The 16,607-nt window shown below is 30.5% G+C and overlaps 1 protein-coding gene across 3 annotated transcripts in view; it reads left to right on the forward strand.

Annotated features, from left to right (window-relative positions):
* The window catches only part of LOC118181703 (cysteine-rich with EGF-like domain protein 2), a 68,037-nt gene that overhangs the window by 6,625 nt on the left and 44,805 nt on the right, over window positions 1-16,607 (forward strand). For 2 of the 3 annotated variants that reach the window (XM_085810128.1, XM_085810129.1), the window contains one exon: window positions 7,851-8,044. In XM_085810128.1, coding sequence (XP_085666254.1) covers window positions 7,871-8,044 — 174 coding nt within the window. In that variant the 5' untranslated portion in view covers window positions 7,851-7,870. Of the gene's footprint in view, window positions 1-809; window positions 916-7,850; window positions 8,045-16,607 lie in introns of all 3 variants that reach the window. The other variant, XM_085810130.1, reaches the window with a different exon arrangement.

The raw sequence follows: 16,607 nt of genomic DNA on the forward strand, positions 1-16,607 counted from the left end.
ACAACAACAAAGAAAAGGATGGCAGTCTTTATTTTTTGTTTTAACTGTTATTGTTTTCCACTAACTTGTCAAGATTTTTTTATATACTTCATATGCGTGCATATAGGTACATTGTGTGATATATCGGGTGCTCCAACAGTTTGGTTTATAAGAAGAAAGATATAGAAAATCATAACCTTATTTATTACTTCTTATTTATTTTATATTAACATACACATTTGAAATGGCCTTCATTTACATCTAAATATTTTTTAATTCAATTTCTGTTAAATATGGTCCTTTTTCATTAACAAAGCTGCAATTGTTGCTTAACATAAATGCTAACATTAAATATAGTCTAATACAGCGGTTCTGAACCTTTTAACTAATGTATACCATCTAAACAAGAACAGAAAAATTTTAGTACCACCACTGCATTTTGCAATGATTATTTTTCACTTTCTGTATAGAAATATTAAAAGAATATACATTGCCATTTGCACAACCTATTGGCTGTGTATTTTAAATATGCACACATAAAAAATATGAGATTAAATTATCAAAATTTAAGTCATAACGCTTAATTCTAAAATTTAGTGGGAAATCTGGGCCTGTTAATAAGAGATCAATTTCTTTATGTTGGTCTTATTTCACTTAGCTTTCACTTAACCGTAAATTAGCATCCACTTTAAATTTTGTTCTGTATTTATTTTTCAAATGTAGCATGGAAGAAAATTCTTGTTCACAAAAATAAGTTGAGCAAAAAGGCAATAAAATTTTAGCAGCTTTATTTGAAATTCCCTTTAAGTTCTTTTTTTTTTTTTTTTCAGCTTAGCCAAAAGTTAACAAGCGTGTTATTTTTGAAATCTTCAGTTAGAGTTCGATCACAGGAAATTTCTATCAATTATTCTTTTTCTTCACGAGATAAAATTTCAGGTACATTTTCTTTTTCATAATCCTCGGAAAAACACATGTTGAAATTATTTATCAATGAAAAATAATAATTTTTAATGTTGGATGCTAATTCTTCTTTTATTTAGAAATTATTTTTGGTTAGAAAACTTTCTAAAAGTGGTAAAAGGCTTAAAATATTATTAGCCAGTTCTTTGATTATTAGCTCAAGTGTTTTTTATCATTGCATTTATTTTATCTCTAACAGTAAACAAATTAACACTTTGTCCTTGTAATCCTAAATTTAATTCATTTAACTTTCCAAAAATAGCAGCTAAATATGCTAAATTCACCATCCATAATTCACTAAATAAACAATTTTGCAATTCAAATTTTGAATGTCAGAGGAAAATTTGGATTTCTGATCGAAGTTCAAAAATTTAAAACTTTGCCTCTGGATCTTACTTTGGAATATAACAGAAGCATTTCATGTTTGCTGCCCATCTCTTGGCATAAAATTGTAAGTACTCTTGAACTTAAAGCTCAGCTTTTAATAAAATTAACAATTTCCACTGCTTGATTAAAAACGATTTTCTGGATTCCGAGGATTGTGTTGGCTACTAAAGCTTCATGATAAATGGAGCAGTAAGTAAATTGAGTTTCAGCTGTGACTTTCTTTATTTGAGAAATAACACCAGATTTTTGTTTTTTCGTGTTAAAACCCGAGCTCCGTCACTGCATACGGCAATGCTCTTATTGCAAGGAATATCATTCTCAGATATAAAAATGTCAGTTACTTTGAAAATTTCATTTGCAGTTGCTTTATCATGAAGAGATTCATAAAATAAATTATCTTCGCCAATTTGTTTATCTTCTTCCAAACGTATGTAAGCTATTAATTAAACAAAGTTTGTTTTATCATTACTTTCATCCAATTGCAGTGTGAAATACTGAGTGTGTTTTATTTTTTGAGTGTCGTGTCTCTTTTTATGGAATTTTCCATTTCATGAATTCACCGACTTTCTGTATCATTTGATAACAAGTTCATTAACCGCTTTTTCATTGAATAATATTAAAATGATATCTTTAGCTGCTTGTAATATAAGGTTTTCTCCAATAGTATGAACCTGTCCAGGCTTAGCAATTTGTAGGTTTACTAAGTAACTAGATTCCAAAGCTCTCATTACTTGTTTATTATTTTTAAACTCCAATAATTTCCTCTTAAAATATTCTTCAGATTTTTCTTTTAAATTGACATGCGTAGATTCAAGATTTCTTTTAAGAAACGATGGTTTCATACTTTGATTGGATAATGTTTTACTGCAAACAGGTTGAGGGTCCATTTCATCTATCTCCATTCCAAGTAAACCCAAATGATAAATAATTTCATTAGATTTTCTACAAACAGTTTTTCTTTTCAATATTTTTAGTGTTTGTAGATTGTCCTGAATCCATCATCTGTGAATCATCACTTTTCCATATAGTTTAATCCTAGCCATTTTCCATTTTGAAAATCTAGTTTTGTTTTATTATTTTTTCACAAATATTTAAATCCACAAATATTATGAGTTCTTCAAAAATAAACAATTATCTTGCTAATTCTGGTATTTTTCATGAAAAAAAAAAAAAAAAAAAAAAAAGCAATTCCATATAATAGTGAAAGAAATAGGAAATCCATACCCACAGAATTCTTTTCAAAAAAGCTAGGACGTTACTATATGAGAGTGAGCTTCCGGTAAAATTGTGGCCAGAAGCAATTAATTTTAGTACTCAATTATCAAATTTAACACCCCAGAAAGGAGAAGAAAGAATTCCCATGGAAATTTGGACTGGTAAAAAACCCAAATTAAACTGTCTTAAAAAATTTGCGTGTGTGGCATACTTTCACATTCCGAAAGTAATGCGAAACAAGTTTGATGTGCCCGGAAAAAAAGGAATAACATTAGGATATGCTAGAGAAAGGAAAGGGTATCGTAATTATGATATAGCATGTAATAAAGTAATTGAAGAATCATCAGTTAAATTTAATGAATCTTTAAAAGGTAGTTGTCATATGGGAAAAAATGAAACCGTAGAAACTTGGGACATTGAAGAGTTAAAAGGAATTTCATGGATGGAAAACGAAGTAGATCTAAGAACAAAAAAAGTGAAAACCCACACCTCGAATTTGTTGTTACAAAAAATACTCAAGCAAGCGAATATACTGACTCGTCAAATTTCAAAATCACCGACATCAAATTTTGTAGAGGGGGCCCGATGATAGAGGGAATAAAATCCAAACGTCTGATAGCTATGAAAAAAATAACAAAAATGGAAATGCAATACCAATAAAAGCTCCAATCAAAGCAACTATCATCAAATACAATCACTAATGTTCTGAATGATTTTTTAGAAGCAAAAAAATAGTGCTACTTGGTATGACTGGAAATCAGCAATGGAAAATAAATTAGATTCATTACATAAACACAAAGTGTGGGAAATAGTAGAAAGGCATGAGAAAACAAAATTAATAAAAAGTAAATGGGTGTATACTTTGAAGGAAGGAGATTCTAGAGAAGTAAAATATAAAGCGAGATTAGTAGCGGATGGATTTAATGAAATAACAAATAAGGATTATACCGAATGATATTCACCACTTGTTAACATGGAATGTTTTAGATTTTTCCTTACACTTTCAGCGAAATTAAATTTGACTGTTAAATTTTATTGTGTAAAAACTGCATACTTGTATAGTGACTTAAATGAGGATATATATATGACTCCTCCACCTGGTTATGAAAGCTTGATAGGAAAAGGAAAAGTATGTGAATTAAGGCAAAGTATTTATTGGTTGCCTCAGTTGGGTAGAAATTAGTATATTAAAAACTGAATTAGAAAAACTTGTATTCATACAAACTAGCATTTGATAATTGTATATTCATTTATAATGGGGTCCACCAGTGGCCGAGCGGTAAAGACGCTGAACACTGGTAGTTCAGTCCGATGTTCGAATCCCGCGAACGGGCTGGCTGCATGGGTGTTTTTGTGGTTTTTCCCCAAATGTAACGTGTATACGAGCCAGTTTCCCTTAGAAAGTCCTCCACGAAGGCATCCCTCCCTTTAGGCAGATAGCCCTAATTTTTAGCTGTATTTTGTAGTAATAAAGAAATGCTTGAAAGAGTCTTATAATTGGGTATTTTAATAAATGAAATTCCAGGATGAGAAGGAGGAGTTTATTTATCATGCTAATACAGAATAATTATACTATTTAAATAGTAAATGAATCACGCATGTACTTATCATACATATAAACTGCATAACTGCTGTTGATTATAATAGTTATATCTTGTTGAGCAATTTCAGTGTAGCCCTGCATCCATATATCATTAATCTTTCCAACTTCTTACATTCAACAGGGTCTTATTTTTGAGCAAACACAGTTTTTTTCAACTTTCTTTGATGCAGTACTTATGAAGTGATATATTAATATTAAGTAACTAATTTGTTACTGAGTTTACTGTTGACTTTTTATCCCCGTATTATTTAAGTTGTGCATTTACGTAAAATTCGATATCACGAATAAGAGCATTATGTAAAATTTTGCCATAACAAACATACCATATAATTAAGAGGCTAGGTATACCAATGCCAGATGTAGAGAGGCGTCCATTGTTGTTAAAGTCAGGATAACAGTTTATTAAAATTTATACATATATATATATATATATATATATGTGTAAAGAAACATAATAATAGGCTAAAAATTAAAGACAAAATTTTTTAAACTTGTCCTGTGCTATAGCTGCAGAATTGAAGTAAAATAAACTTAAAGCATCTAAAGTTAATATAAAATTGGAATCAAGGCAATTTCTCAAGAATATTAATAATTGTAACCATGTATAAGATGTTTAACACAATATCTAAACAAATCAAAATTGAAATAAGAATTTATGGTAGAACAAACTCAAAAAATAAAAATGTGAAAGGAAAAATATACAAAATTATAAAAATTAATCTCCCTTTAGTAAAACTCCAATTCAGAACTCATCAGGGGAAAATAAATTAAAGCTTCAGAAAAGTCAATTAATATGTTTCAAAAACATGTTTCGTTCTGCTGGTTCATTTGAGATCAAAAACCAAAGATTCAAGTAAATTTTCAATTAAGACATTAAAATTCATATAAAACCAAAAAAAAATTTTTTTTTAATGTACCAGAATTTTCCCTACACGCTTTGGAAACACTTAGAAAAATAGAATAAAACATAACATTGTGCCAAATTGACTACTTAAAAAAAAAAAAAAAAAAAAAAAAAAAAAAAAAAAAACCCAAAACTTAACTTTATGAAAATTGACCACTCAAAAACACAAATTGGTCGAAAATCATTATATGCAAAATTGAAATATATCTGGGGTGTATCAGTACAGCATTGAGAAACTTTTCAGGAGAGACAGAGGACACCTAGACATTGGGAAATCACATAGCAATGCATGGCTTGAAACGCTTTCCTGGCACAGTAGTGACGACACAAAAATCAATAGCATAAAAAAACAATGATCGTCATGAAAGAAGATGTTCAAAATTATGACCCAGACTGTCATGCAGGAACCGTCCGTCATGCATCTTCATGCGATCTTCCATGCACTGGAAAAGTGAGGCCTGCATCATGGTCTGAGATCATAGTTTCAAACACTTTCTTTTGCTGAACTAAACATTATAAAACATGTTTTGTCTCACTGTTTGTATCCTTCCTTTTTTTACATTTTGTGTTGTCACTACTGTGCCAGGAAAGCATTTCAGGCCATGCATTGCTATGTGATTTCCCATCGTCTGGGTGTACTTTGTCTCTTCTAAAATTTTGTCACCTCTGTACTTTTACACCTTGTGCAACTTCCCCTTGATAAGTCTGTCTCCTGCCTGCTCAACAGTCATTTACTTATGCATTTTTTAAAAAAATTTTTAGATTAATTTTAATTTGCTAAATTGTAGAATTTATTTTCATGGTTTGGTTTTGCACTTGATTTACTTATGCTATCTGAATTTAAATGATATTGTAGAGTAGTTCGAAAATTAAATCTTTTATATTTGCACATTTTTTAATTTTTAAAATTATTTTAACTTTAAATTTGCTTTTTTACGTACATACTGTTTGCTAAAATTTAAATTTGTTTAAATTAAAATTTCATTCCTTGCAGCAATGGCACAAAGAATTAATTAAATTTGTATTTAAATTAAATTTATTTAAATTCAATTTATTCTTTTGAAACAATTTTGTGTATATATATATATACAAAATTGTATATATATATATATATATATACAGTCAAAAGTCTTTAATCCAGACTCGTCGAGACTTCGGCGATTCCGGATTATCGATTTTTCTGGATTATAGATCATCAGTTTAAATCTGGTAAGATGGCATGCAGAAATTATAAAATTAAAAATATGAAACCGTAATTTATGAAATAAAGAGCAATTATGATGTAAAGGGTATCAATATTTACAAAAAAAAAAAGCTTAATATTTATTTGTTTACTTTATTAAACATTTGTTTCAATGCGTGCATGCATAAAGCATACATTACACATAGTCGAAATTAGAAAATTGCAACCAGAAAACTATTTGATGTGTATTAATGATATTTATAATGACGAGGAATTTGATTTAAATTATATCAAAGACGGAGTATATCAAGATGAAATACTACATTTAGTAAGGAATTATAAGCCGAATAAAATAAAAACACATCTGCCCTGAAGATAAGGCTAGTGCTGACAGATCAACTGCCAGTTCATTGCGCGCCGTGACTTCCCCCCCCCCCGCAGAGCAGCATGAAATTGATAAACAGATTTCGGAATGGTTAGAGAAACAAAGGATATGCCTTTATCCATTTTTTGCAGCAATTCCACTTTTTGTTTGATGGACATCGAAACATGCTTTCGCTTTGTAGATCCTTTGGCAGCTCCAGAATCGGAAATTCTTTTTGATGTAATCGAAAGTTCAAGCTTACTTTTATAAAATTGCTCTAACAGTCTGCAAAAAATAATAAGCCAGATCCAATTCAAAGATTAAGGAACAATGCAATTTGGAACATTAACTGATATAGATAATTTTAGCTTAGCTTATACCATCCGTTATACATTAAATGTGCATGCGTAAACGTATTATGCGCATGCGTAAGGCGTTTATGCACGTGCAGAAAGTTTGTAGCTTTGAGGTCCGGATTAAAGACTTTTGACTGTACATATATATATATGCTGTCCCTTAATTCAACATTGAGCTACATGGGGCCCCACTAAATATGCTAAGATTGATGGGATGCAAAATTTGTTAAAATATCAATTTAAATATTTTGAAAAATTTGTCTCTTTAGTGCTAATGTCATACCTGATAAATTTTACACCTTTGGTACTAATATCGTGGAGTGGTATCAAAGACACCTTCTATAAAAATGCTAAAACATAACTTCATTTGGCAAGAATTTACCTTTCTGAAATGACATCTCTTCTGATCAGGTGTCTTTGTGTGAGGAACACACACCTGTATAACACAAAATCAATTTTATATGAAAGTGAAAGATAGTATATATAGATATCCAAATAAGATTTTTTTCATATATTTTTCATAAATACAAAAAAAAAATATTTTCTGATAAGTACCTTAAAAAAGACCAAAATCGTGTCTGGAATTTTAATCAAATTGCTAAAATTTTTTAAAAGCAAATAAAATTCTAATGGTGTAATCAGATGATATTATCATGCATTTGGTGATTTCAGATTAATAGCCATATGGTTTCATTTTGAAATGAATCAACATATTTATGCATTCTTGATTGTGATTGATTCTTGTATTCCAGTTGATGATTAGAGGCACTCTTTCTTTTGTAATTTATATTGTTTGTGCAATATTTTATGTATGTTAATTAGATGTATGTTAATAGTGTGTATATTAATCTATGTGTGTGTATCTGTAAGAAATATGAATTCATGAACTTTGATTTCAGGATAATTTTTGTTCCCAAAAATGAAGATGCTTTTAAGCCTTAGTGTGATTTTGGATATTTTTGGCACATTAGTGATATCAGAAAGTAGTACTGATACTACACTCAAAGTAGACAAGACATCTGTGGTGAAAGGAAAACAAGAAACTCTGCCTCCTTGCCAAGCTTGCCGTTTACTAGCAAATTCATTTAAGAAGGTAATTGTTACTTTTTGTTTGCTTTCATTATTCCACCAATTGAAATTATCCAAAAAGTAACAAGCAAGTAATAATTTCATTTTTAAATGGATAGCTAAAGAAAAATTAAAAAAAATTTAAAAAATTACAAGTTGTGAACATGTGAATAAGAACTGTGGTTTAGTCAGCAAATAGTAAATGACGCTACATATATGTATTTTAAATAACCTTCCCGTAAAAAAGAATGCAATATCAGAGTTTTTTTAAATTGTTAAGATTTGATTTAATTTGCATCCTTGTTAAGAATAAGTATGCTTATTTATTTTAGAGAAACTTGTTTCTCTTGATTTCCTGTCGATTGTTATCTCAGAGGATTTTTGATCATTTGGTACAGGAACATCACATTAAAATTAGTTTCTTTAAAATATAAGCAGAGTTATTTGTGTCATAAGTCTTTGACTATTTTATGAGTTAGAAACATCAGATTATGACTATGTTTGTGCAATATGCATCTGAAATTGGTATTAACTTCATAATCTTACTTTTCTTCATTTTATATATACCAGTAATCATACAGCATGAAACAAAAGGGGTTAATTTTCATGTTCTCTGAATAACAGTGTGTACAGTATATTCCAGAGTATTAACAAATAAGATTCTTGGCTGATAATAAGTTAGATATTCAGCAGAACACATACTTCCATTACATTTTTTGAGAGGATATCAGATATTTATATTATTCATAGGGGGAAAAAAAGCAGTCATGTAGCTAACTTGTTATGTTCAAATAACTCAGGATAAGATGACAAATAATTTTGTTGTTTTAACCATTTTGCTACCAATGGGCTGTGTACAAAGTACTGCTTTTACTCTTGAATCTGTCAAAAATGAAATTTTTATAACTTCATTTTATTCAGATTTAGTATAAAACACATCAGTATTAGAAATATGAAATGATTTGCATGTTGTACTTGATAATATATTTATTGCATAATGTATCTTATGTATGATAAAGATATGCATTGCATAATATATCTTATTTATATACTTTGCTTTTAAATTGCTTTATTTTCATTCTGTCGCTAATTTCTGTTAGGGCTTTCATGTTTAACTTGGATCAGTGATTGAAAAAGTAGATTGGTTATATGCTTGCAAAGTAAGTTGTTGTTCAAAATAATCCCTCCTCTCAGTTAAAGTGTATCTTTCCCTGCATTCTGGAAACTATTTTAGTCCTTCTGTAGCAAAAATGTTTGGTTAGATGCATTTGTTGATACTGGGAAACAGATGCCTAATCTGGACATTAACAGGCATGTAGCTGCAAGTTGTACTATTGCATGTATGATAGACATGCCATATATGGAATGGTACAACTATTCTATACATGGCAACAACAGCCAGGCATATTTATTCTTTTTGTCTGTAAAGCTAATCAAAATTTTGGAGCTTGAGATCTCTTCTTTCACTAAAAAACCACACTATGATTGTTTGTTCCATGGAGTAAGGGAATCCCTACACTTGCACATCACTTTCTTAGCATTACACACAACTGATTAGATCAATTTCTCACTTCATTGTATGTAAAATATGGTGTTTCCAATATTCAAGATTGCTGTACAAGAAGTCAATGCCTCCCCCCCCTCTGAAAAAAAATCCAACAGTGTATATGATATTTGAATGTTAGCTTATTAGATGATCTAATTAATAAAATTCATCTTTTGAGCTTAGTTACCTATTTCAGCCAACCCCTTTTGGGTTGGTATTTCGTTTTGGCATTAGTCAATTACTCCAAAAGTTTAATGTCTAGTACTGAAACTTGATACTCTGTACTTGATACTGAGTACAGAGTACCAAGTTTCACTGAATACAGAGTATCAAGAGTGCAAAAGGAGTTGCAAGAAAATGAGTAATTTTTAATTTTGAACCAATTATGTGTAATAAACCTAGTGATTAATTACAAATTATGTGCCGGTTTTTGTGACATAATCTTATCAAATATTGCAGAATATAATAATTTCTAATTTATGCATTTAATTTAGTGCCAAAAATATGTTTAGAATGCAACTGGAAATTTTGAAGCCTTCAGAATTGGATGATCCATTTAATTTTTCTTGCATGACATTGCCAAACTGATAATTTGAGAAACTGAATGAAATTTCCACATTGATAGTTTGAGAAACTGAATGAAAATCTAAGTTTATGAGCAAGATTATATCCTTGTTTCAAAGCAGCCTTGGTAATATGCTGATTAGAATAAGTAGGCAGATTCCCATTCCATGTGCAAGATTCAGAGTCCAACCCACATTTAGTTTGGGTATGAATTCCTGGAATGGCATAGGCATTTGTTACAGTAATGTGTTTGAGGCATGAGGATACTTAAAATCTGTCATGCTGAAAATTTTATAGTGAAGTTGGATAGAAGATGCTCAGAATCCAACCCCTGCAAGCTCCTTGTTCAAAATTAGGATGGAACTTAAGCTGAAAGTCCTCGTGTACTTTACTTAACTCAATAATCCTATCTTCATTAAAGATATTTGGGCTATGTTAAGAGATATTAACAGCTGTAGGTATCACTACATTAGGCAGTACTTGGATTTTCTTTTGTAAAATTTTATTTTAACTGCTTGGCTCTCAAGTTCAATAAAATATTTTAATGTGTTGCAAGATACTGTAATTGTATGTCAAATCAAATAGGAATGGCTCTAATGCAATGCCAAGAATATTTCTGATGAGTGTTACTGTCGTGTAAATAGCTTATATCAGTTTTATTCAAGTGTTTTTAAATCAACAAAATGGAATTTTAATGTCTTCAGACATCTGTATTCATAATTAGTATTTCAGTTTTTTTCATATTAAATATTTGCATTTTGATTAGGGAGTTTAAACTTTTAAGAAAAATTGCTTTATTCTTTCTCAAAACTTCATTGCTTTTAAGAAACACTAAACTCACTCACATTTAAAAATTATTTTTCCTCTCTTCTTGAAGAAGAGGGATATCATGTGTTTGTGTGTATTTATTTAAAACTAATGCATCTATGATTAAATTTTGAATTTTGTGTAATTTTAAGTATATGCTTTCTATCATGGAATAGTCTGAATTTATGTGCTGTACAGAATTTTCTGAATATATTTTTTATGTTGCAGCTGAAACCTAAATGATGGCCATATCTCAGTATTATTATTGAAACTGGGAAGAATTAATTTACTCAACTTCTACTTCTTGAATTTTGTTTCTTGAGTATTGCATTTCAAATTAAGAAGCATCAATTTAGGCAAAATGAAGTATGAAATTTCCCTCTTAAAAACAATGAACTTTTCTGTGTCATGCTGGATGTTGGTAGGCTTACACATTACTGAAACAAAATGCTACCCATAACTCAGAAGTAACTTCGTTTCTAGCAGTATGAAGAGAGACGAGTTTTTAGTAACTTTGTTAATAACTGGTGACACTAATGTTTTAAGTTTATTAATAGTTGGTTTTATGTTCTTTCTTTATGCCTTGTTTCATCACGTACTTGCTCAATCCTAAGGTTTATGCAAATTGTATGGCAAGTAGTATAGGTTAGATCTAGAATGAAATCGTATGTGTTATTGAGTAGAATTCTACCCATTGTGTTAATGCTTGTGTTATGAGACATACATCAGAGCAGAAGGTGGACACCTGATTTTAGTCACGTTTGGTAAGTGTAGAAAAGCTAGTTGTGGTTTTTTATCTGACATGACTGTGCTGTACTTTTGCATGTGGTTTTCTTGCGTTATAATGCAGCTAATGTAATCAGTCATTTGTAACCCAATCAGTTAGTATCAAACTGTTGTTGATAAGAAATTGAAATATTTATGCTATAATATAGTACCAAGTCCGAAATCTGAGCATCTAGTATTTAGAAGGTTTTAATACCTGGACAACAGCAATTAAATTTTTTTTTTTTTTTTTTTTTTTTGAAAAGGGAAAAAGAATTAGATTTTGAGAATAACATCTCACTTAGTGTATGTTTAATGTTTCGTGCATACGCAGTAGACATTTTTTCATAATAAAGCATCTGGGGAATCCTAATTCTTTGTTTTACTTTCTAATACTAAATAAACTAAATAGAACTAATATAACTAAATAGAACTAATAGACTTAGAATAAATAAACTAAATAGAACTAATAGACTTAGAATAAATAAACTAAATAGAACTAATAGACTTAGAATAAATAAACACCACCATATTGGATGAAACACCATCATTTATTATCATAAATTCATATCATCAACAAATTGGCTCTTTAACTGGTTTTTTTTTTTTTTTTTTTTTTTTTTTTTTTTTTCAGTCTCAAACCAAAACATTCTACCTAAGTTCATTACTGATTTTAGACTACTGAATAACATATATCCCTGATGCCAGCCTGACAAATTATTTTTTTATTATTTTTGGTTTTCATCACTACATGACTATTAACTCTTGGCAGCTTCAGGAATGACTCACTCAGCAATGCCTAAAATTTTTTTAAAAAAATAAAAGTAATTAAATACCAAATGGCATTCTAACATGTTATGTTGACGTTGCGCTTGCCGATGAGTACAATCTTAGCCAACTGCACTGCGAAGTGTTAGAAATTAAACAGAAATTTCTTTCCATATGAAAAAAAAAATCATAACTGATATTCATAGGCCAAAAGACAACATTTAATGCTGTGTGAATTAAGAATAATGCATTTGTTGTTCTGATAATCCTTAAGTATATATGGGAATTTATTTATTTGGAACTCAGATAAACTTTAAGTTTATGCGAAAAACAGGTATAAGTATTATGAATAACTAAAGTAGTATAATTTAGGCTGAATTTCCTCAACACACAGCAGAAGCAAGAACAAATTTAGAAAAATCTCGTCTTTCATCACCACTCTTGTGAGATATCGCCAGTAAAATTTAGTGGACAATAGCTAAGCTTTATGATGATAACTGCGTACTTGAAGGTTTTTCAAATATTATAAACAATAAGCTAAATTTTCCAATTTATGGAATTTGTGAAGAAAAGTGGGGAAAAGGTAAATGATATAACAGAAGTTTTCCATTGCAACGACAGTGTCCCAATCATCAATCAATTAATGGTAAAAATCATTCAATGTTCCAATCATCAATCGGTTATAACAGATGTTAAAAATCTGTGTTATGGTTCTAAATCCAGAAAATATTGCTACCTTATAATGAAGAAAGTGAAAAAGAGGTTGTTGAGAACAGAAAACTTTCGTTTGACAAGTCTGAACACGACAATTACAGGACTTGAACAGTGGAGCTTTTATACCTGTGCATAGTATTCTTTGTAGTCATCCAAAATATCCAAACTTGTGTTAAATGTTAAATGAATTATCTTTAAGTCGAAAGTAACAACTGAAACTTGAAAAGTATGTAATAGACCTTTTATTTAAAAACAAATAAGAACAAAAAGCACATTTTTTGCTTACAACTCAGCCAACCACTTGTGGCGAGATAACTTAAGTACAATAAATCAAATGTAAAATTTAATTTCAAGTAAGGTAGTAGCCATAGGCTACACACATTAATTTAATGCGAAGTTGGCTCAAAACTTAACCAGCATGAAGTTCAACTATCTTCAGTTATAAAGCAAGGCTGAAAACTGCAAATCTTATCATGTCTAGCAATTTTAGTAATGTGGCCACAAGAGGCAGAACACGCTGTGTCTTGCAATTTAAAATCCTCACCTTAAATTACCATGAATTAAATTTGCATTCTGGCAGGGAAACGGAAGGACGAAGTGAGAGTAAAGATCCAAAACATAAAATAATTGGTTAATTAAAATAAAGGGAACCTTTCATCTTTTCCCACCAGAATTTAAGTAATCGCAACAAAGTTCTTTAACAAAATAATATGACCTTAAATTTTAAACTAAACAAAAGCCAATTGTTTGTAAGCAAGAAAACTTACAACCTAAGCTTAAAACTAATTACATTACGGATGAGTCTCTGCAAGATAATTTTTCGTAGTACATTTTAATTTTCATCAGCATCTGCTCTCCTTTCAGTCATCTGGAAAGAAAAGTACTTTAGTAAAATATCTAACACATTTTACATACTTCTTCATTTCAACTTTAATAGAATCTTTTGTACACTTTCCAGTTATTCTATAATTAGTTTTTCATCATTTCTGCTCTCCAACAAAATGTACTAAATGGAAGAGGGTGTGTTATTGTTTCAACAGCTCTCCTTTCAGTCATCTGGAAAGAAAAGTACTTTAGTAAATTATCTAACACATTTTACATACTTCTTCATTTCAACTTTAATAGAATCTTTTGTACACTTTCCAGTTATTCTATAATTAGTTTTTCAGCATCTCTGCTCTCCAACAAAATGTACTAAATGGAAGAGGGTGTGTTATTGTTTCAACACTAACCTACCATCTGACTGAAATCCTACATGTCTGCCTAATCCTTACACACACTAGACTTCAAGAACACCTTAAAATTCTAATGTGCTAAGCAAAATAGTTCATTAAATTTAGTGTTGGCTGAAGAGCCTAACTTTTAATTTCATGCATACTGCTACTTTTAACTCATTTTATCTTACATTGCTAGCTTACACTCAGACATTTCATTCACACATCAAGAATTCAACTTTTAACAAGTATACAAATCTTTACTTTTCCTTTAACACCTATTTTAACAGAAGCTTTTATGTTTACAAAACTAATGTATGAAATATACTTCGTGAATATTTTAAAATTCATTTTCATTAAAAAAAATCTAATCAGTTTACACTTTACATCACATGTACAGAAGTTGCTTAAAATTATTCTACAAATGGCCAAATTTGCTCCAATCTCAGTCTCTTAGACTGAAATCATAATTCCTATTGGACTAAATTTAAGATCATTGCGATAAATGCATAATTAAATTAAAAGCTTTTTGCTACATATCAAAACTAAAATGTTCTCATTTGAGGCAAAATTTAAGATAAATAGCAACTGCTGCACTTATATATACAATCCAAAAACTGAATACTTGAAAAAATTGTTTCACTTATATTTTGCCTTGCTCGTATTTACTCATCCATTTGGCAATAAAATCATTCCACATTGGATAAGCAGCAGCTTGGTGGATCCTCACTCTCTGACGAGACCTCTGCTCACTTTTCACCTGGTCTGGGAATTTCCATTTCATAGGTCCTTCATGGAATCTTAAAAACTTTGACTGTTGCTCAAGGATTTCTGGAGTCTGTCTTGTTGGAACTCATCATCAGAATTCCTTGTTTCTCCTGAAAATTGCTTGGTCAGTTCCCTCGAACTGTCCCCTAGTTCTTGTTACATTTTCCTCTGTGGTGATTTCTCCTCCATTGACTGTCTTTAGTGTAGCTGTTGTATCAAAGGTACTTTGCTGGGCTCTTTACGTGGCAACTGAGATCCTGTTCGCTCTTCCCTCAGCTGACGCCAACTCTTTGTTAGATGCTCGCTGGATCTAGTGGATTGTTGCACTTTCCTTTTCTTCCTTGAAGCTTTATTATTCCTGGCTCTCTTTTCTCCTTTACCTCGTTTTCTTTTGATGCAATGACCTTGGTTCTCCCTCAACTCCATCATTTGCAATATCCCTTCTTTCCCTTTCTGGGATTTGCAGTCTTGATGTCGCTGGAACTTCTGTGGAATTTCTTTTAGGATGTTCCTCCAAAATATCCAAAATATCTTTTAGAAGAGGCATGTCAGCATGCTCATTATACATCTTCAACTGATCAGTATTTGTCACAACGTTCTTGCCTGTTGTTGATTTAAACAATGAAAATTTGTATTCACTTGATGAAGAATGGTCTTTGAAATTGAAGGCAAAATTTTTTCATTTGATCTTCAGGTAAGCATGAAAGAGAATGTTTAGTTTCCAGAACTTTATTTCCCACTTTACACTTGAGGCTTTTCTTATTATAGTATAATTTTTATTTTTCATTGTAGTATCCGAATTAAAAATAGCTTCTGAATATTTGCCATTTTAAATTTCGGTGCACCTTTTCGACGAAATATAGTTCATCCTGAATAGTAACTAATTAACTTCCTCCCAAGAAATAATTCATCTGGCATCTTCCAAGTAATGTTATGTTTAGCCGTCATGAAAGGAAATGCCAGCTCACTGACACAGCTATCCCAGCAGTTATGATAATTCTTTGTGTAACAAAGAATAATCTGAACTATATTTACCCACTCTACTGTATTCATCTACGACTGATAGGGAGCCATTTTTAAATGCCATTTGCCAAGCTCTGCACATAGGTCCTCAAAGATTTGACTAACAAGCTGTTTGCCATTGTCAGAAATTATTTTTAATTGAGCTCCATATTCTAAAATAAACTTATTTAGAAAGCATCTGATACAATTTTAGTGGAGGCTCTTTTAAGGGGAATTATTTTTATCCACTTTGAAAAATGATGCTTGATAACGAGTAAGCTTCTTTATCTCACTACATGGGTATGGGCCTAATAAACTAGTTCCTAATAATTTATTTGGGAAAGTGGCTGTAATTCTATTTAGATACCCGATCAGGCTATAATTATAGTCCTACTTTAAATAATTAATGTCGGGTTGGGCTATAACTAATTAATTACTAA

Source organism: Stegodyphus dumicola, chromosome X2 (genome assembly GCF_044657685.1).
Source record: "Stegodyphus dumicola isolate Sdum_Otavi_A_Nest chromosome X2, ASM4465768v1".
NCBI classification, from domain to species: Eukaryota; Metazoa; Arthropoda; class Arachnida; order Araneae; family Eresidae; genus Stegodyphus; species Stegodyphus dumicola.